This window comes from Poecile atricapillus, chromosome 1 (assembly GCF_030490865.1).
Source record: "Poecile atricapillus isolate bPoeAtr1 chromosome 1, bPoeAtr1.hap1, whole genome shotgun sequence".
Taxonomy (NCBI): Eukaryota; Metazoa; Chordata; class Aves; order Passeriformes; family Paridae; genus Poecile; species Poecile atricapillus.
The window spans coordinates 103,484,592-103,512,587 of NC_081249.1; the positions used below are offsets into that span (position 1 = coordinate 103,484,592).

The 27,996-nt window shown below is 44.4% G+C and overlaps 1 protein-coding gene across 7 annotated transcripts; it reads right to left on the reverse strand.

The window, feature by feature from the left end:
- Positions 1–17: 17 nt before the first annotated feature.
- On the reverse strand, positions 18–27,994 carry WNT11 (Wnt family member 11). Of its 7 annotated transcripts, none has more exons than XM_058829748.1 (8): positions 27,567–27,659; positions 25,052–25,138; positions 24,279–24,500; positions 14,914–15,149; positions 14,227–14,340; positions 14,063–14,142; positions 12,306–12,598; positions 18–2,022 (listed from the first exon to the last, which is right to left on the reverse strand). In XM_058829748.1, the coding sequence occupies exons 3-8, from the start codon at positions 24,359–24,361 to the stop codon at positions 1,848–1,850; spliced, it is 981 nt and encodes a 326-aa protein (XP_058685731.1). In that variant the 5' UTR covers positions 24,362–24,500; positions 25,052–25,138; positions 27,567–27,659; the 3' UTR covers positions 18–1,847. The 7 variants fall into 7 exon arrangements, with proteins under 7 accessions (XP_058685731.1, XP_058685727.1, XP_058685724.1 ...); XM_058829747.1 differs by adding an exon at positions 3,996–4,117 and having other exon boundaries at positions 1,844–2,022; positions 14,063–14,340; positions 27,567–27,668; XM_058829744.1 differs by having other exon boundaries at positions 14,063–14,340; positions 27,648–27,994.
- Between the last annotated feature and the right edge of the window lie 2 nt (positions 27,995–27,996).

A 27,996-nucleotide genomic window follows, 5' to 3' on the forward strand; every position in this document is an offset into this window, starting at 1 on the left:
AAAAACCCAAACAAACAAACAAACAGACCAACCAACAAACAAAACCAAACAAAACAACAAACAAACAAAACAAACAAAAAAGCAAATAAGGGAGCCTAGGTTATATTAAAACCTCCCCTGCACAGCAACTCCTTTCTGTGTGCAGGAGCCAAAAGCCAACCACCCATAACATGAGAGGTATGAGTCATGTTTATTATTAAGCTCCTCAGGGGCACTAGGAAATGTGGTGTTAGGGCATGGGTTGGACTCGATGACCTTGGAGGTCTCTTGCAACCTAGTCATTCTGTCGAATTCTGTTGTTGATTTCTGTTCAATTCTTTTGAAATTTTACCAATGAGAGTGATTGCTGATAAAAAAAAAACCTAAAACATCAATGGTGACTCTTCTTTTTTCCAAGTGCTCTGTTTCATTATCTTGACTGTATCTTGGCTAATTCTGCTCAAAATTAAGAGGCTTGGGAGGCAGGGAATAAAGAAACTTATCTATCCTATGCCAGTGAGTGCCTCAAACCATGCTCTTTTCCCATCCTTGGGAGGAAAATCAGAGTTGCTTTCCAAGTAGAAGAGTGAAAAATAATCTAATATTTTGCTGTTGCACCAGTAACTTCAGCATGTATTTCATACTATTGCCCATGCTTGTTTATAACAGAAGGATATATTTATGTAGGAAGTAAAGCAGATGAAAGCATAAGATATAAACATTTCTGTATATCTGCTTACAAAAGAAAATATGTACAGCCACAGACAGAGGTTCTCTGCAGTGTCAGGGAAGGGCCACATGAAAGACTGACACACTTCCACTCCTTCCTGCTGGGAATACCTACTGACTCCCTACATCCAGGAGTGCTCCACCCTCTGCAGTTTCCTGAGGTTGGACCAATAATTTTGTGAGGGAAAAAGCCAGTGGCATATTTCCCCAAGGACTTGATGGGTCAATGTGGAAGAATGTCAGTGACTAAGGGTATCACACCCAAAGGGCAAAGAGATAGAGAGCAGGAGCTTGCTTTTTTTCTTTACTTCCCCACTGGACTTGGACTTCACTTTGTTGTTTTATCCTGCTGGCTCCACTGCTGCTTTGTGGACCCCATAAAGTCCTTCTCAGCCTGCCCTACTCTCACTGCCTCCAAGATTCCAGGGGATTTTTTTCATGGCTGAATTTTGTCCAGCCTGGACAAATCAAGGACATATTCTTCATTATATGAATATGACTTCATATTCATATGACTTCAGCAATAAGTTCAAAGTCGCAGACTTGTGTAAAAGACAGATTAAAATTAGCTGCTCATTTCACGGGATTGACCTGAAGTCTTTCCACTTTTATCACTCAGAGTGGATGATTCCCTGCTAAAAAATAAGTCTTTGGCAACAAAGGCAGTTATTTCTGAAAAGTTGTAGCATTTTCCCTTCTGGGATGGTCCTAATGGAGACCCAGTACCTGTGCTAGAAGGCATAGGCAGGTGTGAGCCTTAGTTACTGTGAAACAAATGCTGCTTTTTTTCCCCCAGGGAAAGTTCCTATATTTTTTTCTCCGAATACTAAGGCACTTGATGGCTGAACATCATTGGCAAACATAGGAAATACTTTGGAAGAAGATACCATCCCAAATGAGGTTTTATCTTCTCAGAGAGCATTTTATTGGTGGGGGGGAAACATTTGTGGGTTTGTGGCTTTTTAGGAGATATTTTACATTCTTATTTTTACCGGTATGATTGTTGCTTTTCCTCCTACCATCTCTCCTCAAGTCTGTGTCTTTAAAAGATAAATGATGTTTAGTCAAGAAAATGTTTTCTTTGAATAGTGCTGGGGTGTCGCTGCTGTCTCAGCTCCCAGGTGGGCAGAGGAGGGTTTTCATTTGCACACATATCTCTCAACAGTCCTCTCACACTTTTTACAGGTCACGTAGCAGCACCAGTGATATTTGCAGTGGCAACGCTCCACCACTTTGTCCATGTAGGGGTTGTAGCCTCTGCCACAGCACATCAAGTCGCAGCTGTCACTCCCATTGGAAGTCTTGTTGCATTGTCTGGAAGAAGGAAAATGCTATGAGTGAGTGCAGATTCCTGCAGGGATTCCCAAACCACTGCCGTGTGGTGTTGCTGGGCCTGACAGCTCTGCAAGGCACTGGGTGAAGCCAGCACAGTGACCACCCAGCCAACAGCCCCCTACGCCTGCGAGGGTGGCAGAGAAAGTGCTGGGCTGCAATCACATCCAAAATAACATTAAACTCCTGTTCTGACTCTCAGTTTGGGGCTGGCACCATCCAGACTGCCTGTCAGCTGCGCCAGGCCTCTCCCATGTGAGCAGACAAGCAAAGCCATAGGGATACCTCCACAACAAGAACTAATCATTCCAAGCAATCTGTGTTCCCAGGCAAGCTCCAAAGCTGTCTGAAAGGAGCTGGAAGAAGATGACACCCTAAAGAACAAACACAGGTATTTGTCCACCACTGCCTAGCCTGAAAAGGGCAAAGGAGGAGCTCTACAACCAGATAGTGTTTGAACAGACTCCATGCCAAAGATCCCAGGCTGGGAAAAAGCCTGAGCAGGCTGTTACAGCCACTATGCAGCACTGATCCTATCAGGGAAATCACAATCAGTACTAGCAGGGCTGAACTGTGCACCTTTTCCCCTTTGATTTTCTCCCAACACAGCAAGAGCAGCTGGGTGGTTGGCCCCAAAACACCCTTAGTACTGACCCAGGAACAGGAAGCGTGGCAAGAATACAGGGTAGTATGACAAGTCACCAAATATCACACAGACTTTCACTGCTCGTTTTGCTTCTGCTTTTAATTAAAGCCAGACTCAGTGGGATAAATCAGTTGTTGTGTTGGATTCAATCATTTTATCTGCTTGCCAGTGAATAGCTTGAGGTGTTCAGAAGAAGCTCCTGAATTGAGGAATCTATTTCATTGATCCATTGATTACCATTTCACATCTGTCCTCAAAAACCATCTATCCCTTTTCCTAAAATATTCACTGGACATGAAAGTGCACCAGACATTGAATTTTGGATGAGATGAACCATGTCCTTGAGACACCATTTCTCCACAGACTGTAAAGACAACCCAGGATGGAAGTGCTCACATTTGGTGAGATGCATGCACTTTCTTGGTGTGTTTCCAACACCATGGGTCTGTGAATTTGATAGAGTTTTGATACTACTGTAAGAAAGGTTGATGACATATCTCCTAAATATTTTTCTGTGTGGCTATTTTGTGTCTATTTTGAACAGAAACACTCTAAGGCTCCTTTGGGGCATGAAGAGGAGAGAGGAGCATAACTTGGACCCTTGAGCTAAGCAACTGTGAATAGATGAAAACAATTCCATGAGAATTATAGGAATTGCTCATGAGGTAGTACTTTAGGAGAAGTTATGGGATTAGTGAAGTGTTGAGATTTTGTTCTCGCTCTTTAAGTTTTTCTGCCTCCTGTTTGTTACTTTGATTTGCATTCCTCTCCAGGTACAGTGTTTAAAGCCCCCCGCAACTAGCTTGCATTCAGGAGTGTGTGTAAATATTTACAAACCTTTGAAAGCCTCTACTGAATCTGAAGTGCGCAGCCACACTGAATGTGTTTGCCAAATGCTGAACCAAATGCCTTGTTAGTGCCCCTGTGAGCTGTGGCACCTCCACAAGAAACCCCCAAATGACTCTTCTTAAATGTATTAGTAAATGCATTAAGTATTCAGAGCAAGGGTTCAAATACAGGTGTGTTGACATTAGAAGAGGGGAGGGTATTTGTCAACCTTACTCAGCTTTGCTAGTGGATGGAAATTTTGCTTCCTGGAGGTTCACCTAGGGAAGATGGGGAATCTGCAGAAGTGTGGTGAGGGATTTGCAGTGCATCCATTTCATTTCATGCTGGGAGCTCACTAAAACGAAAGGAATACGGGTCCACTCTGACTCCAGCTCTCCACTGAGGACATTCACTCCCCAAACATACAAAGCACACAACAGTGATATTTACCCCATTCAAATAGAACACAAAACTCTTCTACCTGCTGTATTGGGACCTGGGGTTCTCTCTTTCTCTCCATCCACTCCTGTGGTTTGCCCAAAAAAAAAAAAAAAGTCTAGTAGGAGATATGCCTTCCCATATACCTTCCCCATTGCCCACAGCCTGGAACAAAGAAAGGAAAAAAGAAAAATCTTATTAAATAAATCCTCAAGCTTCCCTCAGTTTGGTATTAGGAAATGGGGACATTCAGAATGGGTGGGTTGAATAGCCAAAACAAAGTTTTGACCCCAGCATAAACATATATGGGCTTCTAGAAAACTTTCCTGACAATGACACTAAGCAGAGGTTTCGTTTTCTGTTTTAAAGCATAGGCCTGGATATGAATTAAATTCATTTTTCATTAAACAAGATGAAGCAGGTAGTTTCTCAGGCAGTGGGGGAAGACAAGGAACTCCTAAGACCAGAGTTTACCCACAGAAGCTGCCCTGAACATCAGCTTTAAGAGCCTACAGCTGTGGTCTCACCAGGCTCCCCACTGATGGGTTAAGTTCCATCTCATTTGTTTTGGGCCTGGTCCAGCACAATTCCAGCAACTCAGAGAAATGCCCTCTTCCTCAGCCTCAGAGAGAAAACATGAAGGCAGGAGATTGCATCGTAACACAACACTGTAACCTCTAGGAGAACTTGGAAGACTGTTGAGAAAATATGCTTCGGCCATAATCCTAGCCAAAATTCTGGCTCAAGAACAGGCTTTCACATTGTCACAGTTCTTTTTTCTTCTTTAAGAGGGAAAAGGTCAGCAGCGTTGGCTGGACAAATCCCACTCAATATGCCTGTCCAAAATCCCCCCCTTTCCAGCCCTCACTTGCAGAAGCACTGCAGTACACCATACAGCCTCATCATGGGGGTGACTCCCCAGCAGAGGTTGTGAAGGGCACTCCACAACTTCTAAGAGTCTTCCTCCAGATGGAGAGTGGGAATTTTAATTTTAAAAGCTAGGGGGAGATCATAGAATTATTTTGATTGGAAAAGACCTCTAAGATTGATGAATTCCAACTTAGCAATGTCACACAACTTCATTGTGAATCCCTATTTACTCTGTCCCATCAGCAGATAGAGGGATACATAATTTTTTTGGTTGCGCAGCTGACATCTGGGATCCAAATTGAGGTCAACTCTGTACTGTCATCCACAATTATGACATATGATGACAGGAACAAGATACCCACTGGAACCCCACTCCATCAGTCCTATTGATAAGGACTTTTTATGAGGACATAAAAAAAGTCATTCTGGAGCACAGCAACTGCCTTTCTGGCCCAGTGCATCTCCCAGTGGATGAGGGAGATGCTGTTACAGGTGTAACCATAAATCTGAGCCCTTTCTGTAGTCCTTTTTCTCATACACCACCAGCACCTGGGCTGTTGCATTAGGGATGATAGAAGGGATATTCCTTCCTTGACATCTCGTCCCCTTGGCTGCGTGATTCCCTCGGCCCTTTCTGACCATCTGCTGTCATGAACTCCAGCTGTCCCAAATCCCAGAACACCGTACTGCTGTCTAATGTTTTTTTTTCCCTTTTAAATCAAATTCATATTTATTTCTTTGGTGCCCCTTGCTCTAGTAATGTCAAGTTATGCAGCAGTATATAAAAGAAAGAAAGAGAAAAAATAATTCTAATCCCTCAGGAGATATATAACACAATGGACATTCCTAAGAATACATCAAGGTCACAGCTTCATATAAGATTTTGAGGGCAGAATGTTATCTACTTTTAAATTGCATTCTCATCCACAAGGAATGACTGGAGTCTGATGCTAAACAACTATACAAGAAAGAGTTAGCAATAGCATATGTCAGTGAGAAGATGTCAAGAGACATCCTGGAACTAGCCTGTATTTTCATTAATGAGGAGTTGAGAGTGAGCATAAAAATTTGGGTATAATGCTAGGGAAGAAGGAGTTGAGGACATTTTGTGACAGTGGATTAAAGTGCAAAGTAAGCAACACACTTTGAGAAAGATCTAGCTAAATGTGGGAATGTTCCCAGTGGAGCCAGAGGAGCAGTCCAGACCGTAGAAAACAATGAAGGCACTAATTTAGAGAAGTATGCTAAAAGAGGTGTCTTCCCCTCTAGAAAAGATTATTGCTACAGGGAGAGAAAAAAAATGTTCTTTATACACCAAGGAAAGAGGACAAGAAATTATTTGGGTTTTTTAGATTTTAGATTATGTTTAGTTTAAATTTCAATTAAGAAAAGCCTAACACTGAGGATAGTAAAACCCTGGAACAGGTTTTTTAGGGAAAGTGCTTTTAAGAGCAGAGTAGAGAAACATCTTCAGTAACAGCCTAGGTGGTGTCAGGTCAGTCTTGCTCCTGAAAAGATCAAGGTCCATGGAAAATCATTCCCAGACCAAATTTTCTCTAACTCAAATGCCATTTGGTTGCAGAGGGACTAAATATATTTAAGAGGGCTAGATTCATTATCCATTGCAATTTTACCATGTGAAATTATTCTTTCACAAATAAATTTTTTATTCACAAACCTGTTCAGGAAACTTTATGATCTAATTCAGGTTTCTCAAAGTAGAAAGAACTCAGTCTTCCCCACACATTAACTAATAAGAAGAAAAAGCACAGCTGGCCTAATTACTGACATGGGCACCAACTGCAAGCATGTTGCACTGGGAAAGAAGAATAACACCTAAATAAGGTGGAAGGAACAGAAAGGTAATGTTTTTCTGACTTTCATAAAATCACAGAACAGTTTGGGCTGGAAGGAATCTTTAAAGGCCATCTAGTCCACCTGCCCCCCTGCTATGTACAAGGACATCTTTAGCTAGAGCAGGTTTCCTGCAGTTCTTCTGTGACACTCATAAAAGCATTATTTGCTGTCTCTTATTCAGAATTTGTCAGATCTCATCCAAAAAAGGGTAGCATATTTGATAACTGTTCCAAAAAACAACTATCATTGAACTCATTATAACTTACTCAAAGCTTATCTTACCCTGTGCCCTCACTAACAGAAACTAAAAGAAGCCGTAACAAAAAGCAAACATCAAATGCTGTTGTCTATCCATAACTACTACTCTTCCCCAGCTACATATGAGTGCTTCTGCTAAAAAATTTCATTGCCTACATAAACAAAGAATCACAGAGTGGTTTTGGTTGTAAAGGAACCTTGGAGATCATAGCATTATAGAATAGAACCATTAAGGTCAGGAAAAACCTCCCAGATCATGAAGTCCAACCCTGGACTCAATACCACCAAGTCCACTGAACCATATCACAAAGTGCCATGTTCACTTTTTTTAAACACTTCCAGGGCTGGTGACTTCCCTAGGCAGCCTGTTTCAATGCTTAAAGGATCTATCACTGAAGAAAATCTTTTTAATCTCAAACCTGAACCTCCCTCAGCGCAACTGGAAGCCATTTCCTTTTGTCCTATCACTGGTTTCCTGGGAGAAGAGACCAGCCATGGCCTGATTACAATCTCTTTTCAGGGAGCTGTAGAGTGTGATAAGGTCTCCCCTGAGCCTCCTCTTCTCCAGACTCAACAATGCCTGTGCTCTCAGCCACTCCTCATAGGACTTATATTTCAGACCCCTCAAACAGCCCTTCTCTGGACACACTCCAGCACTTCCATGTCTGCCTTGGAGTAAGGGGAGCAACACTAACATAGTACTCAAGGTACAGCCTCACCAGTGCTCAGTACAGGGGGAAAATGTAGTAAAAGACCAGCCTGTTCCAACCCCCATGCCATGAGTAGGGACACTTGCCACTGGTTGTCCCAAGCCCCATCCAGTATAGCCTGGAACACTTCCAGGGATGGGGCAGTCACAACTTCTCTAAACAACCTGTTCCAGTGAGCACCCTCACAGAGAAGAATTTCTTCCCAATATCCTATCTAACCCTGTTCTCTGGCAGTGGAAAGCCATTGCCCCTTGTCCTGTCCCTCCAGGCCCTAGTCCAAAGTTGCTCTCCAGCTCTCTTTAGGCACTGGAAGGGCCTTTAATGTCTCCCCAGGCTTCTCTTCCACAGGCTGAACAATCTCCACACTATCACACAATACAAAGCATATTTTTGGGGTAGCAGGAAAGAAGTGGTACCAAGGGCTGCCACTGAGCACTGAAAACTGAGCAGCAGATGCATGCTCATCCAACTTCATGCATGTTCATATCCAAGAAAGCATACCAGCCTAAGACATTTGTGACTAATATTTTATATTGCAGTAAAGAAAGGATATGTGAGCAAGGAGCAGCCACCAGAGTGGCACACAAACATTCCTCAGTGAGTCAACTGAGGAGTGACTGATCAACCCAGCTAAGCTGCAGCACATTGTTTGTTGCAAAACTTCTTTTTAGGCTGCCGATTTCTGCAGCATAAGAGAGCTCATTCCCACATTCAAAAATTATTCCAAAACTGCTCTGGGAAAGATCAGTAATAAACAGCTCTGTTATCTCTGCAAAGCTTCAGGGCCTGGATGCTTTTGCCTGCATGGCAGAATTTCCCTTTCATTGGATTCATTAAGGAGTCTTAAACAGCCTTTGAAACATGATACATTGCACCCTACTTATAAAGGGATTCATTTTTTTGCTTCTTTTCTCACAAAAGAGATCTCAATTTTATAATCTGCCATTATTTTTCATTACTCAAAGCTGGCAGTGATTTTTTCAGGCAGGAGCAACTGAACTACTTTGTTAAAAGATGAAAAAGTACTTTTGTCCAAGAAATCTCTAAGAAGGGGAAGATTTACATTTTTTCCCAGTGGTTGATTTGTTGTATTGAAAGTTTTACTTGCAACTTCACAGATCAGCTTCTTTAGACTTTTCTCCAGACCATTTTTAATTTGTTATGAAAGTGTGATGGTGGTATATAAGCACATAGAGTTTGGCTGGAGTCAATGTGACAGTAAGTCTTGTTTGCAGGAGAATTGGGTACCAGTTGCAAAAATCAGCTCCTTAATCAGCTTTTCAAAGAGGCCTCAAACTTCAGGTTTGAGTTTAGTTCCCTGACCTTGAAATCTGGATATACCCTGAGCGCTTGGAGGCATAGAGATTTCCAAACCATTTCTAAATCTCAACAAGCTAAGAAACTTCGAAGTGTCTTAGAAAATGTTTCGGGCTTGTTCTGAAGAAGGCTTTGAAATACTTTCAGGAAAGAGCTCTAAAAGGCTTCTGAGTAACCAGGGGCTCATTTTCTGAGTGGATTTTCATATGGTTCATCTACAAATAATTCTCTTTCCTGCCTGAAAAACACACAATAAGTCTACATAATATGATCCCCCACATTAGAGGGGTCATCAATTAGATTATCCCTTCCACCCACCTGGCAGTGCAGGATTGTTTTCTACAGCATACAGTGAAATCCAACACATCCAAGGTGTTGCAACTTAACCATCAACCTCTATCCTGTTTCCATTAGCATGCTATGAACAAGAACCAGACCTTGGGAAGAGGGAGGAGGAAAAGGCCTTTCCCTGGATATGCTGCAAAACTGCTCATTTTTTGTCACAAAAATGCTTCAATATGAATATTTTAATCAAGCAACAAGAAAAGGGAGCATTAATGGCATATTACCCCCTCCAAATCCAATCCCTCTGGAGGCAGAAAGCAGGGCTGGAAAATACTGAAGATGACCAGATCAAAGTCTCCTAGGTTGTGGACATAGGGGACTGCACTGTAACAGCCTAGGCATGGATTGACCTCTGCACCCAGAAAAAGGCCAGAAAGGAAATGGAAAGGTGGTTGAAGAGAGAGTAGACCAAATGAGGGACCACAACAAAAAAAAAAACAAAAACACAAACTTTTTGACTTCATTGCCATGACTGGCCTTAAAAACCATACTACTTGGAAACAGTGGGAACTACATCCAGAAAATTTTGATGTGCCTAAAGATAAAATGTTCAAATGCCTCCAGGACATGACCCATTAAATAAAAACAGGTTTGAGCTATTCCCATGTGAGCATTTTTACATCTTTCTAGAGTAAATATGAACCACATTTTGCCATGCCCTTTCTCTAAGAGCATTCCTTTTGTGCTCCTTCTACCTTATCCCTGTCATTAGGCATTATTTCTGCAGCTCTGTGGCAGGCTGGAACAGTCACCACATTTAATATGCATTTAGGCACTCTCTTCATGAGAGAAAATTTGCAAAGAGAAAAAGGCATCCATGGGAGGAGGAGGCTAGGGAAGATCCCCTCCCTTTCCCTGCTCCCCCCAGGAAACGTGAACAAATCTTCAAACACACTGTGTTTTACATTTATTTCCTCTAGTAATTTAGTTCAGGAAAGGAGTTGCTATGGCTTGTATTACACATGCCAAGACACCAGGCACCTTCTCAAGAGGCTGCAGATGGACTGCATGGACAAGCCCAACTACACATGACCTTAAAACCTGGTCTGAGTGATGCCTGAATCTCAGTACAGGACTATCTCACCCTCCTCCCCTCCCATGGCCATCACCCTCTCGCACATCTGAGAATGAGGAGTATTTCTTGTCAAGTTCCTTTTGAAAGTCATCCCCCTCCTGCCTTAATATCCTGGTCTTCTAAATCCTCACTCAAGCTCACTTCCTGTGGACCCTTGGCTGGCAGGTTCACAACCATGGCTGTCATCCAGCTTGGGATAAACAGATGCCTGCAATACACATTTTCCTTTCCTCAGAAGGAAAAAAAAAATCCAGGACCTTAACATGTTTTTCATCCCTAGATGGGATAAAAAGTAAAAATCTGCTGTGAAATAAGATTAGATGAAGAAGTCACACCTCCCTGTCCCTTGAAAGGATTTCAGCTCATGAAATTTGCCAGTTTTACTTGGCAAATCTGTAATGAATTCAACTTTGTTTTGACACAACCCGTTCATTTAATGCAATTCCTATAAAACTAATTTCCAAATAATCTTCACCAATTTTTTCCTTGCAAAACAGAAGACACAACAAAGAGGTATTTTTCAAGGCACAAATATGTCAAAATCCATACAAATCCACAGAAACTTCACTTCCACTCAGATGACATTCACAAACCAGTTTCAATACAAGCTTTTTCCCTGCTATTCTCAATGACTCATAAATATCTTCACTTGATAATTAATGCTCCACTGGCAGTAAAGGTAAGTCTGGTGTTCCCACCACAGAGATGTCAGATAAGTGCTGTTGTAAAGCAGTCCAGCCACTGATGTCAGAGGATACACAACATTAACTGTCATATAACATCAGGGGACAAAAAAGACAGTCTTGCCTCACTCAGCTGTCTTATCCACTGATCAGCTCCACCAGTTAAATGCTGAAGCAGAATCATTTAGGCTGTAAAAGCCCTCTAAAATCATCAAGTCCACCAGCAGTGCCAAGCCCACCATTAACCCATGTCTAGCTGCCACATCCCCACATGCATATATTATTTATCTTGTCTGCATTTGGGTCATTTCATTTCAGCAAATGAAAGGCCAGGCACACACTCCTTGCAACTTGACTGAGCTGCCACCATGAGATAACAAAAGAGCAAAAAAGAATTATGAGAGCTATCTAAGGAAAGGTAAGCCAGAAAGACAGCAACTAAAGAGAGAGGTTGAAATCCAGCCATTGCAGCCACCTAACAAAAGTTAGGAAAATTCTGGAAACACACACTTTTTTGTCTGTTGATGGGTCAGCTCTAGAGTTATCAGATGGGCCTGCCCACCTAGAGATGCTCAGATTGTTGAAATGTTTAATTAGTTTGTCTTGGAGGAAATTAAACAGACAGTAGGAAGAGAAAGGCACATCTGTCTGCTGTGAAAGGGGACAGTATGCTGCCCAGTGGAGGCTGTCCTTGATCATAATGACCTTAAATCCCTAATATTAATGCAATAAAGAAATTTCTCTGCAGAGTCATAAGCAATACAAACACACTTGGACCTTTACTATGCAGTGGAAGAAAAAAATTAAATATCATCTTTATAGTGTTGGGTTTTTTTTTTTTAAGACAATCTAGGAATGCTGGTTCTAACTGGGTTAACATTTGCCTGCTTAGGAGAGCCTTAGAATAACAACTCTTCTAATCAGCAGTGACTGCAAGAAATGACTGAGACTCAGCACAGTATAAAGCAGCTACTTGATCCTTACAAGTTCCCGTGGAGGTGAGCTGCCCAGGGAATTTTGAAATGTATCTTGTGACTGATTGTGTAATGGAAAATGTGCCAGCAAGCCCTGTTTGTCCACAGCCATCATTAACAGGATTAGGCATTGATAAACCATATTGTATGTTAGAGATGTGCTTTACCTGCATGTATATGTCACCCTTATTCATACATGTTCCCCTCTGGCCCTTTTCTCTTTGGCATCAGAGTACAGTGAGCACCCACTGCAGAAGTTCTCACCTGTCCTGGGTCCCATGTGACCCCACTTTTTCATTCTTCATGCAGAAATCAGGTGAGCTCTGCAGATAAATCAGCTCTGTCTCCTTAACTGGTCTGATATCAATATCCTTTGGCACGAGGTATTTGCGTGTGCCCATGGGCCGGTGAACAACCTTAGTGGCAGATAAATATTTGGTTTTGAGGTCCAGTGCAATGTCTTGCAGTTCTTGAAGGCCTTTCCAACAGGTCTTGATAGAGCATGACCCAGAAACTCCATGGCACTTACATTTCATTTCAAGAGAGGCTTTCAAGACCTGCAAAAAGGAATGCAGGAGTTAGGAAATGCCCTTCCCTTACTGCCAGACATCCCACTAGCTTCCTAATGAAGGTAATTCCTTAGCAGGAACTGCTATAGAAGAGTACTGCTGTTCTCGTTTCTGCACAAGCAGTTTAGAGTCACTACTTTGCAAAGCGAATGAGATCCTGCAGCACTTTGGTGATCACTATCCGTCCAGGACTACTTTCACAAGTGCTCCTTTGCAGCCACAAGACAGAAGAGTATTTTGAATTTTGATCAGCTATCTATATTGGGCTGCATTTCCACCCTCTAAATTCCTATGGAGATGAATATCAAAGCATTCCATAAATAGACAGTTAACATCAATTTCAATCTCCAGCAGCTCTGGGCTTTGGTAAGAGAGATATCATGGCTTTATTGAATTCAGTGCACTCTCACCCTGCCTTTCTGCTGGTTATGGGGCCAAAATAGCCTTTTACTTTGATTCTGTACTATTCTCATTTCTATGGAACATGGCAGGATGGCAGGAAGGGCTGAATGCACCAGCCATGGCAACTCAAGGTCCCAAACAAAAATTTTCCCGTTGCAATTGAAACAAAAACTCAAGACATTACAAAAATAAAATAAAAATTTTAAAAAACCCCAAACCCCAAGCAAACAAACCCAATAGTGTGGGAATAGCAGAAAAAAAAAAAAAAAGAGCCAGGGAGGGAAAGTTCAGCATGGCTGTGTTCTGAAAAAGTGGACTCAGACTGTAGCTACACAGCAATCTCCCAATGAGCTCAGCATGCTCCAAGTTTGTCTGCAGAGGCAGCCCTGGAAGGACCAAGCTGTGCAGTAGGAGCAGTCTGTGGAACCACTGGAGCCCCAGAGATGGGTGCAGGGGTCAGTTTTATATCCCCCCGCAATCCGTTTCTTCAGCTGCGTGGAGGGCTGCTATAGGGATTTGCACATCAGTGCACACCAGGCACTGCACATGGTAAATATTATCCCTCCACTGGATGCAAGCTGTTAAAAGCAGCTTATGCCAGATATGAGAATAATTGCTAGCATAGCAGTTTAAAAAGGAAAATTATCCCCCCTCCTGGCTGTAGGGATGGCTGTAGGCAACTTCTGCTGGATGCATCTGGCAGATGATAATCCTCCACATTTACACAACATTTTGCCTGCCCAATGCCCTTGGCAGAGCATGATGGGACCCATCCCCACCACACCTCCTGGGGTAGGCAAGCCGGAGTCAACTTTGGCTGTGCAACAGGTGGCAATGAGGCATCTCACCCATGGTTAAACAGGGCTGATAATAGCATTTGGGACTCCCTGAGTCACAGGGTGAGTTGTACAGACACCATTCTCAGCACACCAAAGGAGTTCAGAGCAATCTGGGAGAAACCTGCTCCCTTCACTAGAAGAAGATAGAGACACTGAACCTCACTGAGTGACCAACACTACACAAGTACAATAACTCTTGTGGATTTGTTACCTGTCTCCCTACTTCACTGTTGTGCAGATGCATCAGTTTATTGGCTTGTGATCCTGATTTTTTCATCTTCATGGGAGCATCTGAAAATTTGGACCCCATGATAAGACCATAGTTGAGGTTGTCTGCACATCCTCCCCATCGATACCCAGGTCCAGGTGTCTCACCTGGGATGGGACCGCAGGAACAGCCAGGGAGGTCCCCGGTGGTGCAGGCTCTGGCAATGGTGTGGCTGATGGCAGCAGCAGACAGGGCATACACAAATGCTGACTCCCTTGTGCCTGGAAGAGAAAAGAACTCCAGCTCAGCTTCCTGGGCCAGATAAACATTCCCCCAAAAAATACTCACAAAGTCTGTGTCCCACAGAGCAGCCAACACACCAGCTCTCTGGAGCTGAGAAGTCCCATGGCACCACTAACTAGTGGAGCAAATCTCCTAAGTGAACTCTTCAACATAAGACAACATCCCAGTGGACAAGGAGTCACATGGATTTAGGCATCTTGTTCACTGTGGTGTGATTTGCTCTTAGAGCATGTGGATAAGCCCTTCCATGGAATCTCCTGCCTCCTTTTGCTCCTGTGCTCATCCCATGACTCCCAGTGGGATGAGCAGACCAGAATGGTGGTCTGCTTTGTAAGAGCTGTGGCAAACCAGGTCTTGGACCCAAGAGCCTCTAGACATGACTGGCACTGTGGTGATGAATGTGGTCTCAGAGAACAGGACAAGTGAGCTTTGTAGTCCCTCCATGGCCTCCCAGGAACAAGACCATTTCTATCTCCAGCACACACATACACACACACATACACAGGCTGACTACTGACTCCAGTCCCAAGAGAGCCAGCTGTGCTGTTTACCTCTCTCTAAGTCCAGCAAGTAGTTAGGAGCCAGCTCTATTGAAGAGCAGTTCCACCGCATGTCTGAAAAAGTTTTACGGCAGGTTTTTATCACTTCTCGTGCTGCCTGAATAATGGTCTGCATTAGCTCCAGGTTGCTGCGGCACAGCTGCACCTGAGAAACCACCAGGCCTTCAAGCTGCTTGCAGTGCTGGGTTTGATTCAGGGCCAAAACCAAAGGAGTCTTGGACAGAGCTCTGAGGAGACAAGCACATGCAAAAAACCATTAAAACACAGTTTAGTCACCTATGTCCAACTGATTTAATTAAAGCTTTCTGTAAACAGGTGCCTAGATAAAGCTGTTGAGAAAAATGAGCAACTATGAAGAGTGATTTATCTCATATAAAGTAGGTATTTAAGGTAGGTGGGAAGAAACACCATTTAGCAGTGTGTGCAATTCTGTCCATTACTGAGGGGAGTCTGCACAAAGCTCCAGGGGCATATGTCAAGTTCAACAGGATAAATCCTATGGGGAATGTTGTTTGCTGAAGAATCAAGAGCACAGACCTCTCAACAGAGTAAAAAATGGCCCATCAGTTCCATGATAAAAGAAATCTGGATCCTCCAAGACTGTGGCATTTGGGAAAAAAAGCAACATTGGTGTTATCATTACTTTGCATTCAGCATCTGTCTCACACACTCTCAAAGGATTATGCTAAATGTCATGTAATTAATTATGGAGAAAATCCCCTGTGAGGCCTAGGGAAAAGTCACCAAATTTGCAAACATATGCTTTCACTTAGAGTTAATGCCAAGGGCCTCCACTGATTCAACCACTGTTGCACACAGATAAGTCTGTTTCTCTAGTCTCCAAAAACCACAGTGCAAAAGCTCAGTGGGATAATGTGCAGAAAGAGTAGCAAAATCAAATCCAGGAAGGGATCCATGAATACCAGCACATATGTTACCATGGGAGAGAAGAAGAACATCCCACAGTGGTGGCTCTTCTACTGTCCAATTGCCAACTTTTCCAGGACAAAAAAAGAACAAATGCTGATATGCATCTTATAGGGCTGTACCCTTCTTCCTGAGCACCCACAAAGATCAGCAGAAGCCTGGTGTGTAACTCTTTGTATCTTTATGGCTTTCTTAGGGTAGTCAAAAAAGTTATTTATTCCCATAAAACAACTTTCTAGCTGGCTGCATCAATAATCTGATGGCATCTGATCATGACAACACAACTTCAACACATATTTACACATTTTTAACACATTTTCCTTCTCTCCTTCATCCCAAGTCGTCTTGGGTAGTTCGGTTTATTAGCAAACACATTTTGGGGTGCATTTCACTTTATTACTGTAGCATCCACATTCTTCAGAAGTTAAATGAGATGCAAAGAGAGCTAAAATTGAGCCCTTAACCAAAACTGGAGGTATTAAATCCTTGCTGGGGATGAATAGGCCTACACTGACAAATTCCTGGGTGACTGGAGTTTGGCATTTCTGGCACTAGATAATCAGTGGCAAACTTGGAAGGGAAACTACCACTCTGCTAGCTATATATACTTCATACCCGTATTTAAGAGGTGTGTTAAACATACTGCAAGCAGAAGGCATTGCCAGTGAATGTCAAGGGAAAGGAAAAAGTGGTGGATTTGGCAGTGTTAAGTTATTGGTTGGACTGAAAGATCATAGAGGTATTTTCCAACCTAAATGATTCTATGATTTAATCATCAGAAATTCTGCCCTGCAGTTCCTCTCGGTCCCATACACACTGGTGCTCACATGCACATGGTGCTCCCTGTTTGGAGAGGGGCCCCTCCAGAAGGCAATTCATCCTGCCTTAGATGTGAACCTGAGCTGGTGGATAAAAAACTTGTTGGTGATATACTGTGTGTTCCAGTATCTCAGAGAGATCCTTGAAGATGTCCTTGAAAGTGAGACATGAGTCTCTGAATAGTATGATTGTCACCTGACTGCAAACCTCTGCAGTGCAGACCTCACAGCAGTCCTTCGGGATTCTTCTTAAGTTCATGGAAAGCAAAAAGCCACATCTAGGCAGTAGTTAGCCCTTTGTGCTTTTGAGACCTATAGTAAGATACCATCATGACTTAGAAGCGCTTATTTTCTGCTCTGTGTAGGAAACACAGACACTGAGCAGGAGCACAGATATCTGAATGGTATAAGCACAGAGCTGAATGAGATATATCCAACCCCTAGCACTTGACACCAGGAATCTGTGAAAACTTATCCCAGAAAGCCTATCAGCAACTCCCAGGAATGAGCTGAAACACAAATCAGGCAAGAAGCCAAAGCAGCTCATCAGTAATAGAATATAAATGATAAATACTCCAGCACAGCATGTCCCAGCAGCAAGGGAAGCAGGCAGGGTGTGGCAGGAGCAGAGAGAGAATTTCACAGCCTGAGCTTCAGGCAAATGAGGAACATTCCAAGTCTCCGAGAGAGGCTGTACTATGAGGCAGCGGCTCAGTTTTCTAATCAGGTGTGTAAGGTGGCACTTGAGAGGCCTGGGAATGTTTTAGCTGGCCCTGAAGTAGGATTCATGTATCTCCCTAGGCCTACATCACATTTTCTGATCCTTCATAGAGGTCTTCAGCCTCTTTAAACAAACTGGAAGGCTACATTGAGGTACCTCTATCTCACTGTTAAAGACAAGTCATGAACAGCACAATTAATCACCTACAGGTAGCAATGAAAGCAGAATTCAGACCAAAACTCATCCTCAGTGTGAAAAATCCGGATGTGATACAATGAGACTGTATTATTATAGGTGGCTTGAAGTGATCACCATTAGAGAACCAGATTTATAATGCAACAAGAAAACCATTTACTTCATGGAAGAGGGAAAATACCTTCAGATTGGTAAGAACTCAGTAAATGGCAGCAACAGCTATTTCTTACAGAATGAGCAGAGCTCCAGGATGCCTACTCAGAATAAAACTGCAGGATGCAGGAAGGTGTCTTCTGAGCATCTCCCAGGCTTGAACTTCATGTTTTTGCTTATGAGAACATATAATTGGGAACATCTCCAAGCATCAGGAGGAAAAATTAAAAGGCAATGGAGACAGAAAACTCAGTTACTGGAGTCACTTGCTGAGACTGAAAAGTGCATTTATAAATCACAGATCAGGAATGTGAAGAGATCTAGTAGGTCATCTAGTCCATGCCCTGACCACTTAGGTTTGCCCAGTCTCTGTCCTACATTTAGGAAAATCTTCTCCACTCTATGTCACTCTAAGTCCTCCCTGTGGAAATGCACCACCCTTCTCTGCTTCCTAAATTCTGGCAGCATCAGGGGATGGATATCCACTGCCTGCAATGACATTATTGGGAAACAATGTCCATTTTTGGAAAGAAAAAACACTCCCCAGGAGAGGGTGGTCCATGGTAGGATTTTGTGGTGGGTCTCTGGCCTACTTCACCCAGTCTCCACTGATCACCAGCACTGAGAGGGAAACTGGAGCCAATGGGGCATAGCCAGCCTGAAAATCCAGCCCTCAAGGGCATAATTAGAAGAACATCCGTCATTCATCAACCTGGGAAAAAAAATCCCTAACAAACATTTTTCTGTAGACTCATACCCTTCATCTGAAAAGGGGATTTTGCCACCTTTCACCCTGGAAATGTTTTTCAGTGTTTCCTCCTGATAACACTGTGCTCTTCTCACTTAATTCTCCTGCCCCATCTCTCATTCTCCAGACAACCAAGGGGTAGTTGTTTCAGGGTTTTTAAAAATATACATATTTGATCCATCCCTTTAAGTATACAGGGCCTAAACCAAACATCTCCTGATCTATATATAACACAGAAGGTCTTTCAATTGAAATTCTGGATACTGACAGAAAACCGTGATCATAATTACAGAGGAAATATGCATAGATGGATCATGACATTTGTTTATTCTTTTCATTATCTCAGGCAGTTATTAAATTAATTTAAAAACGTGAATGCTCTGCAGTGTTAGGTTCTTTGAGAGGTATGGGCCCATTCCTGTATGTCTGGGCCCCATGAGAGGACTATTTTTTGGAACTGCAGGTTAGGAAGAAGCACCTTCAGATATCAATGAAAGTCATATATTATTTGGTTTACAAGGTACCCTGTGAGTAGGACACTGCTTCTGGTCAAGCCAAAGGGAGTAAAACTCCTTCAACTGAGCAGCAAAGCATTGGTGTCCTTTAAAACACCCTTGAATAATCTTCTCTCTGGAGGCATCTCCCCACCTTCCCCTGTGTGACATGATCTGAGAAAGTCTCACAAAGGGACTGATGGTGAAACCGTGAACTTCTGCTCCAAATTACCAGCCTTGCTTTCTGAAAAGGAATTGGTTTTAATGTCTGTTCCTAAACTCCTTAATATTGCAGGGATGTGGGTGACACAAAAAAATTTAGACAAAATTATGTGGCTGTGGAGAGTGAAGTGAGTGGTAAATGTTAATAGAGGCAGAGATTGAGGGTTCTTTTTGTATTTTATCTCATTGAAGATTTTTAGTCTGCAGGAGCCTCATTTTTCAGGTTTTCATCTGGAAAATACTTTCAGGGGTGTTACAATAACCTTGTCTAAGCTTCTGGTAGTCAGAGGCAGCCCATGCCCCTGCCACCCTGCCCTGCCTCAGTTCCAGTCTGGTGACCACAAGTCCTGGGAAAGATACCACATCCCCTGGTAAATGTTTCCCCTGGTTCTGCAAGGCCATTTGAAAAAGAGGAGTAGGATTTATGTGGTTAAAAAAAAAAAAAAAAAAAAAAAAAAAAGAAAGAAGAGGAAGAAGGAGAGAAGCATGTGTGGGGGGAAACCAACCCTGAACTAAAAGCTTAAAATAAGAGCTGTTTTCAGATATGGTGCCAAATTCAGTGCTGGCAGTAGTGGGCACAAGGCCATTGACTTCAAGCCCAAGCTTGACTGAAGTCAATGCCAGCAGTGAGCTGGCTCACTGAGTGCCAAGGAAGGCCATGGATCGTTGTCAACTTTCCCTGAGCTGCCTATGGAGTGAAGAACAAACTTCAAAAATGTGATACCTCCCCTTTCCTCACCCCCAGCCTACTCCCCTCTTGCCATCACCATCCTGCAGTTCTTTCACAGCAGCTCATCTAGCAGTCCCTTGCCAGGCAGACAGTCTCCTCACAGGCGCCCGTGTCTCCACATCCCAGCTTCCTCCCACTACTGACTGAATGAGCTGCCAGGAAGCACAAAAACCTTTCCATCTTCTCCCCTGCTTTTTGCTGGCTGCAGGAGGACTGCTCAAGGTTGGTGAGCTGGGGGACATCATGTGCTCATCAAAAGTGTGCTTAATCTACCTTTTGCTTCTGAAGGGCTGCAATAACCATAGGAATTGTGCAGAAGTAGCTGGGAATGGGGTTCAGCTGGGGCACATGAGCACAGCTCCAGAGCTTCAGCTTCAGAGCACATGAGACATGATTGGGTCACCACAATAGGGACAGGCAGAGACTTCCCAAAGTGACCAGCTCCACCTGAAAATGAAAATGGGTATTCCTATGCCATCACTTGCTTTCCTGGGCACATTCTGCAAGCCATGAAAAGAGGGAAGGGAAGGGAAGGGAAGGGAAGGGAAGGGAAGGGAAGGGAAGGGAAGGGAAGGGAAGGGAAGGGAAGGGAAGGGAAGGGAAGGGAAGGGAAGGGAAGGGAAGGGAAGGGAAGGGAAGGGAAGGGAAGGGAAGGGAAGGGAAGGGAAGGGAAGGGAAGGGAAGGGAAGGGAAGGGAAGGGAAGGGAAGGGAAGGGAAGGGAAGGGAAGGGAAGGGAAGGGAAGGGAAGGGAAGGGAAGGGAAGGGAAGGGAAGGGAAGGGAAGGGAAGGGAAGGGAAAAGGTAGAAAAAAAGAAAGAAGAAAATAAATTCCCCACATTGAAGGGGATAATCAATACAGAGGGACAGAGGAGAAGTCAGCCCCTGTGGAGGAAGAAGTGCCTCAGAAGCTACTCTGTGCCTGGACATCCCAACATCTGCAGACCTCTGGGGCATGCACATCTGGCTGCAGCTCCCTCTAGTGCTCATCTGCTTTTCAGCTCTGCCCAAACATGTTTCTCCAGCACCTGCTTGGTCAAACCCAAACTCTCATGGGAAAGCTAAATGAATTAATTGCAAAAGCAGATGGGGAAGGTGATAGAATTGCTAGATGCATTTGCCCTAAGACATAGCTCATGAAAACCAATGGCTGCCTCACCCTCCCAGCCACTGTGACAAAACAACACTGAGCACCACAAAATGATGTAGCCTCCCCACACACCTGCTTTGCTCTAAGGATGGGAAAGTGTTTGCAAAAATAAGACACAGGGTTTCATATAGATTGATGAGAAAGGCTGCATCTCCACAACAATCCTGATCCAGCAAAGATCTGGAACCATACTCCTTTACACCTTTACACCTCAGTAGCTCTCTGGAGCTCAGATGAAAGAGCACAAGGTATGAAATTTCTTCAGCAAGAGAAATGTACACAAGAGCAAGAGCATGCATACAAGATACTGAATGCCCACACACATGCATGCTGGATGTTTGGTGGGTCCCAGCATTAACTTCCAACAGTTGGGGATCTGGACCACAGAACTCATAAAAATAAGCCAAGTAAAATAAATAATTCTTTTTGTTACCTTCTCCCTGCTTTTACTAATTTTCAGGGCATATTTGTGTTACTGAGAATTCCTAAATGGCTGAAAATTGTGTTTTTCTTCTTCCCTTCCCCCTGCAATTACATCACACACTGAATCAAAATTAAATTACCTATCACCTTTCACCTTTCAATCCCTCATCTCCAAGCCAGTGAAACCCACCTCCTTATCTCTCCCTTCCCCTCCCAAATCCTCTTTGAAGCTAGCCTCTGGCACCATGCCTACAAAAATGACGCAGGGGGCAGACCGCTGAGAAAAGCCCACAATTGAAAACATCACATAGCACTTTCCACCTTCATCCCATCGTTTTTCCTCATGTCTCTGTTCATGAGAGAGAGAAGGAAGGAGCAGATTTCAATTGTATGGCACCCAGAATATGAGTCCAGGGCTGGGATAAGCAGGTCTGAGGTATTACCCGATATTTGGTACTCTGTTTGCCAAGAATTTACCCATGCAATTGCTAAGGACAGTCCCTGAGCCCCAAGGAAAAAGAAGGACAGGGAGTGGGAAAAAAATTAGCCTGTGTTTCCATAGGCAAATAAGAGGGGAAATGAGGAGAAACAGCAAATGAAAGAAAAAAACAAACAATTTTGTGAAATTCCAGCTGCCAGCATCCCAGTTGCAAAGTGCTGTGGACAGGGAGCACAGGTCTCTGCCAACTTTTAAACAGGTGTGGGGGGAGCTCAGCGGTGCATCTGGATGCCATTCATGCTTCAAATACCACTTCAATCCGAGCTTTCATCTTTCCCACTCACTTTTTGATAGGGGGGATATGTCTGCTGGGAAGGGGAGGAGCAGCAGCTGTGGTGTCTTGCCTCCAAGTGCTTCTCCCCCCACTCATCCCCAAAAGCAACCCTTATAGCTTAATCACTTAGCAGCCAAAAGGCTGCTTTTGACAGCAAGCCTATTAGGGACCTTGCCTTGCCTCCCAGCATTTTTACATGTCTATGGCTTCTCACCATACTATCAGGTTCCCTCTGGAGCTCACCTCACCCCTGCCCTGTGGAAGAACCCAAGCCCCTCACTCAGGATTAAGCACCTTGCCTAAGTGGGACACCAATGCCAAGCATATGGGCAAGTCCCTCCAGTCAGTCGTGGTTCTGCACATAAAAGTCCTGCTGAATCAGGGTGCCACAAAACAGCTTTATTTCCGTGCTGCATAGAAATAAACACTGCAAAGGAGTCCCATGGACATGTTGCTAAATTTCCTATAGAAAGGAGATGCCTGCCTTTCCTGGTGCCATATGGGCAGAGCTGAAGGCCTAAATACTGGAGAAAGCTGGTGGAAAGAAACAGCTGGGCTGTAATTGAGCTCTGCTGACTACTACAAGGTGTAAAGCCAAGGCACTGAAGAGCAAACCAGATCTTTCCTCTACTTCCAAGATGGTCCTCTACTCTCCAAGATGGAGACAGCAAATAAAAGATTATGGAATGATCTGGATTGGAAGGAAACTTAAAAATCATAGTTCCTACCTTCCTGCCATAGGAAAGCATGCCACCTTGAAAGATGCCCTAAAGTAGATGACTGTTCCTCTCACCTGTGTGCATTTAAACAGTCTATGGAGAGATTCACTATGCTTCACTTTATGGATATAAAAGGTAGATGTGTAGTATCTAGCAGCTCCCTGCAGTAAACAGCATCGCCAGAGGCTATCACTTAATGTTCCTGTTGGATGTCTCTGTTTGGAGAAGATGAATCTGGAAGATTCTCTCTTCCCTGACCGGATGATGGGCAGTAAAAACACTGGCTCCAATAGGATAGTTTAATTTGCAGATATCCAAATTTAAGCCTTTATAACAGATGGCATGAGTAGAGTTTCAACTGACAATGACTGGAACAGCAGAAGGGGAATTAGACATAGCATGAAGTCTGTGGCAGAAGGAGCAACAAAACAGGAACCTCCTGTCCAAGTTTCACCACCTAACCCAAACACCATTGCTTTAATGCTCTACAGAGTCTTCCTGGCACTGTATATTATTGTGCCTTTTCTTCTACCAAAGATGCTTGTTTGAGGCAAACCCATATTCCCTTATTTATTTTGTGCCCAGCCCCAAACCCAAGAAGAAAAGACAGATCAAGGGCATGAAACCAGACTGGCGTTGGAGTGGCCTGTTTATTTTGTAGCATGCAACTAACTGATTGCTTGCTTAAGCAAGGAAATGAGAGTGATATTTTCACTTTGCAGTGACATTACTTCCAAGGAAACTCAATCCCGACTTGACCACAGTCCCTGGTATTTCTTCACCCTCCTCCCCCCTCCTCACCTCATTTTTTACACCCTTCACAAAACCCAAAGGTTAAAAGGTCCACAAAAAACCCATGTTATCTGTCAAGCATCCCCTGTGGTTGGAGATGGGCAGCATTATCTCAGCCATTCCTACTCCTCTCAGTTCCTACTCAGCACAACCAGTGGTCCTGGTGGGAGAGTTTCCCAGCATAACAAGAGCTAATGCTAGAAACTTCATTAAGTGGCTCATGTGAGCATTCAAGTGTGTGCCTTTCCCTTGGTATCAATGAGGAGGAAAAAAATGGGTCTAAATCATGCATATTTTAGAAAGAAGATGGAGACATTGTTAACATAAGCCCTTAGTACACACACTTGAAATCAATCAATGCCTGGAGAACTGTAGTGCTTACTTCTCTTTAAACAGCCTTACAGTATGCCTCAAGCAGCAGTTGTACAAACAGGTAAGAGACCAGCAATTCCTACAAAAACATTAAAAATGCAGAGATAGAGCCAGGTACTTACATCCATTTTATCCCATAGCACAGCCCTGTCTGCAGAATCCACAACAGAAAACCAGCTAAGAAAAATCGCAGACTTGGCTTCATTTTCTCCACTTTCTCCTGCTAGCCAAAGGAAACCAGCTTCTCCAAAGAATTTTTTTTTTTAAAAAAGGAGTTTTCTTAATATTTTGTCCAATGTATTTTCCTTTAGTTTGGGTATTGCTTGTTCTTGGAGATGAATAACCTGAAAGGAGAGAGAGAAAAAGCCCAAGCTATGGTTAACTCTGAAGTTTAGCGAGTCACTGAGAGAGAGAAATCTATTATCCAAATTGCAAAGGAGTGGTTTATGAATCATGAAAAGGTTTGGATTATCTCTTCTCAGTCCCCTCCTTGCCAAGCCTTGATACAACCTTTTGAGTCAATACACAGACAAACCGTATGGGTTGAATTACACGGAGTTATGGTCTGATTGTGTGTTTCCCTGTTGTATTTAACCCTGCACATGGCAAGACGTCATTCGGTGCTCCGCTTTAGTATTGTTTTTTTTTTTCTTCCCTTTTCCAAACAGTTTGTGCAACTGCTCAGGAAGAAGAAGAAGAAAAAAATATATATCTTTAGACTAAAGATCTTCAGCTATTCATCTCTCCCTTTCCTCTCTCCAGATTTCTTTTTCCTCTCTCTTTTTCTGCAGAGAAGACAAATAATAAAAACTGCATTTCCTTACTTAATGCAGATGCCCTTTCCCTGCAGATGTTTCTCTCTGATCTGTTACAATAAATGTGTTTTGCTCTTTACCTTTTGCTTTTCTTCTCACTTCATTAACTCTGCCTCTCACTTCTTCCAAGTCCTTGGCACCTGCAACTCACGGAAAAGGTTGCAACTCTGTAAACATAAAATCCCTTTTTTGTCTCCAGGGAGCAGCCTGGAGGAGACAAAAAAAGCTCTCAGGGATCCCCCCACACCTCTTTTCTTTTTGTTGATTTTTTCCTTCTATAGGCCAAACAGATAAACAAACCAGGTGCAGGACTTAAATCCTTAGAGGGGTCCTCTCTGTCTCCAGGGCATGGCTTGCTTATTTTAGCAGAGGTATTAATAGCAGTAAATGGGTTTCCCTTCAGTTATTCACTTCAGACACTGCTCTGGGCTGCTTTTTGCGGTCTTTGCAGTGGTTTCCCATCCCATGAGAAAGACAATAGCAAAATAAACAGAAAAACCTGCCCACCACATTGCATCTCTGGAGCCTCACAACTCATCACACAGCAGACTGACACAAGCAAACTGTAACTGTGCATCCCCCCACATCAACCCCTCAAAGGCGTTTAGGAAGGGAATGGTTGGAGCAGCCAGCTTCACTTCGGGAAACCTCTTACCCTGGAAAAAGGGTATCCTACCTGATTCCCAGCTCTGGATTTGCCCAACTGCAGCTTTCTGCCTAAATATCCCCATTTGGGGAGCAATTGAGGGGAATGAATATTTCTGACTGCTTTCTCTGCCATCTGCAGCGTATTTTTCTATCCAGTGTGCTTTTTGGCTATCTCAACCCCAGCGCCTGTTGTGAAGGGTTACTAGAGAAGTGCTGTTACTACTAAGAATTTTAATGACCTCTAGGGGTGAGTTCCTGGCTCTCTTGAAGTCCAAGACAAAACTGACTGCCTACAAGGGAGGCAGTATTTCATTGCCATGGATTGTTTTTCTTTAATGCCCGCTTGGATTTGGGTTTGATGCTTCCCTTGAAGGCAGTGCTCTCATAAGCGTCCAGGCTTCTTGTTGCAGAGTATTTTTGTATCTCTTAATCTTTGGGAGCCCTTTTCTTCCCACTGCTCTACAAGCACGCTGGAAACCTTCAGCGCTTAATTCTGCCCATGCCTTTCAGTGTCTATTTAGGTATTTCAGACCCCTTCAGTGAACTGCTGAACAACACGAGGACTGGGTGTAAAATGGTCTAAAACACTCTCACTACACCTGACCAGCCAACACAATTCCCTACTTTCCCCCTCTGCCTTGAAAAAGTCACAGTTTGGGGTTTTTTTCAACCCCTGGAGAGGAAGAGAAGTTATCTAATTCCCCCATACGTACCCAAAGAACTTCAATTTGCAGTTTGCATGCAATTGCACCCCTTTTATTTGGAGAGGCAATAATGCCTTTTCCCACTCAGTCCAGCTCATCACAGATTACATTTGCAAGAGCAATTTGCAAGGGGTCAGGGGGGACACACTTGGGGGCAGATGGGATGTTTACAGCTCTGGTGAACTCTGGGTCACTGATCAAACCAACAGCAAGTGGCCCGTGGACTCCTAAAAACAGGAGCTGTTTTTAACTCAAAGCTCTCTTTTCTCTTCACCTCATGGCTCTGGCACACAGAAAACACTCCCATCAGACACCTCTAAGACTCTGGACTCAGGAATTGGAACAGGCAATTTTAACTGTACATAAACCCGTGAGTATCCAGCTCACATTTTTACATTTTTCCCATCCAGGAAACAAAGACATCCACCTGACTCTGCTGCCAGCCTGCAGCTCCCTCCAGAAGCACAGTAGCCTGGTTTAGGGGTAGCATATCCCCAGATGACCTGCAGTGAGGACGGGGAGCACAGAAAAGGAATAGAGGGTGGTGGAGCTGATTCCAGCTGCCGGGTCACCACTCCCTTGCTGCCTTCTGGTTCCCCCTTCTCCCCTGCAGCCCCTGGACGTCCCCCCTACCCTGCAGCCTCCCGGACTCCTCTCTGCTCTGCAGCTCCTTGCATTGTCTTGCACATTTACAGCTTCAAGTCCCCCACCTGAATTCAGCCCCTGCGTCTTCAGTCTCCCAACTCTTGGGTGTCTCCTCTTCCCTGCAGCTCACCGGGCACGGGTCTCTCCACCCTCTGGGTCTCCCTCTCCCCTAGGTCCTCCCCTCTCTCCTGCACTCATACTTCCCCCCGCTGGGTCTCAGGTCTCAATTCAGCCTCCGAGTCTCCTCCTTCCTTGCATTCCCCCGGGTATCCCCTCTCCCTTGCAGTCTCCAAGCCTCCCCTCTTCCGTGCATTCCCTCAGTTCTCCCTGCCCCATGCATCCACCCCGGTCTCCCTTTTCCTTGCAGTTCTCCGGGTCTCCCCTCTTCCTTACATACTCCAAGTCTCCCTTCTCCCTTGCAGTGTCCAAGCCTCCTCTCTCCCTGGCATCTCCTCCGTCTGCTTTGCAGCCTCTAAGAATCCTTTCTCCGTCGAACCCCTCGGCGTCTTCCTCCTCCCGTGCATCCTCCGGGATGCATCCCCTCTCCTTGGAATTCTTCCCACGCCTCGCAAACCCCTGTTCACGGCCAGCCCCGCACCTTCGGCTTTTCGAGGGGCTCCGCTGTCCCCTTCCCACCTCTCTCGGCAGTGGCTCACATTCCCTGGCGGTCTCCGCTTACCTCCGCCCGGGCCGGGCTGCGCAGGGACCGGAGCCGCTCTGGCGGGGCGGCCCCCGGAGTCGCCTTATATGCGGCCCCCTCGGCTTTGATATGCGGAGTGATGTCAGCTCGGATTAGCATAACAAAAGGCTCCGCGCCCCGCGGATGCCTCCGCGGGCAGGGCCGGGACCCCGCGGGGCTCCGTGCATCCCCCCGCCCGCGCCCCATCCCGGCACAGCCCCCCGGCAGCGGGGCCGGGCGAGCGGGGGAGGGATCGCATCCCCGCGGCCCCCGGGGATGGCGGGGACCCGCCGGAACTCCAGGGTGTTGTTCTAATCAGCGGCTAATGATTAGCCACAAAAATAGCGAG

Coding starts and splice junctions, on each gene's coding strand:
- WNT11 (XM_058829745.1), bottom strand. CDS start 24,361: ATGAAGCCAAGTCTGCGATTTTTCTTAGCTGGTTTTCTGTTGTGGATT. Junction 15,150..24,278: donor TGCTATGGGATAAAATGGAT/GTAAGTACCTGG, acceptor TTGTCTCCTCAG/AGCTCTGTCCAAGACTCCTT. Junction 12,599..14,062: donor ACAGTGAAGTAGGGAGACAG/GTAACAAATCCA, acceptor TCCTTTTTGCAG/GTCTTGAAAGCCTCTCTTGA.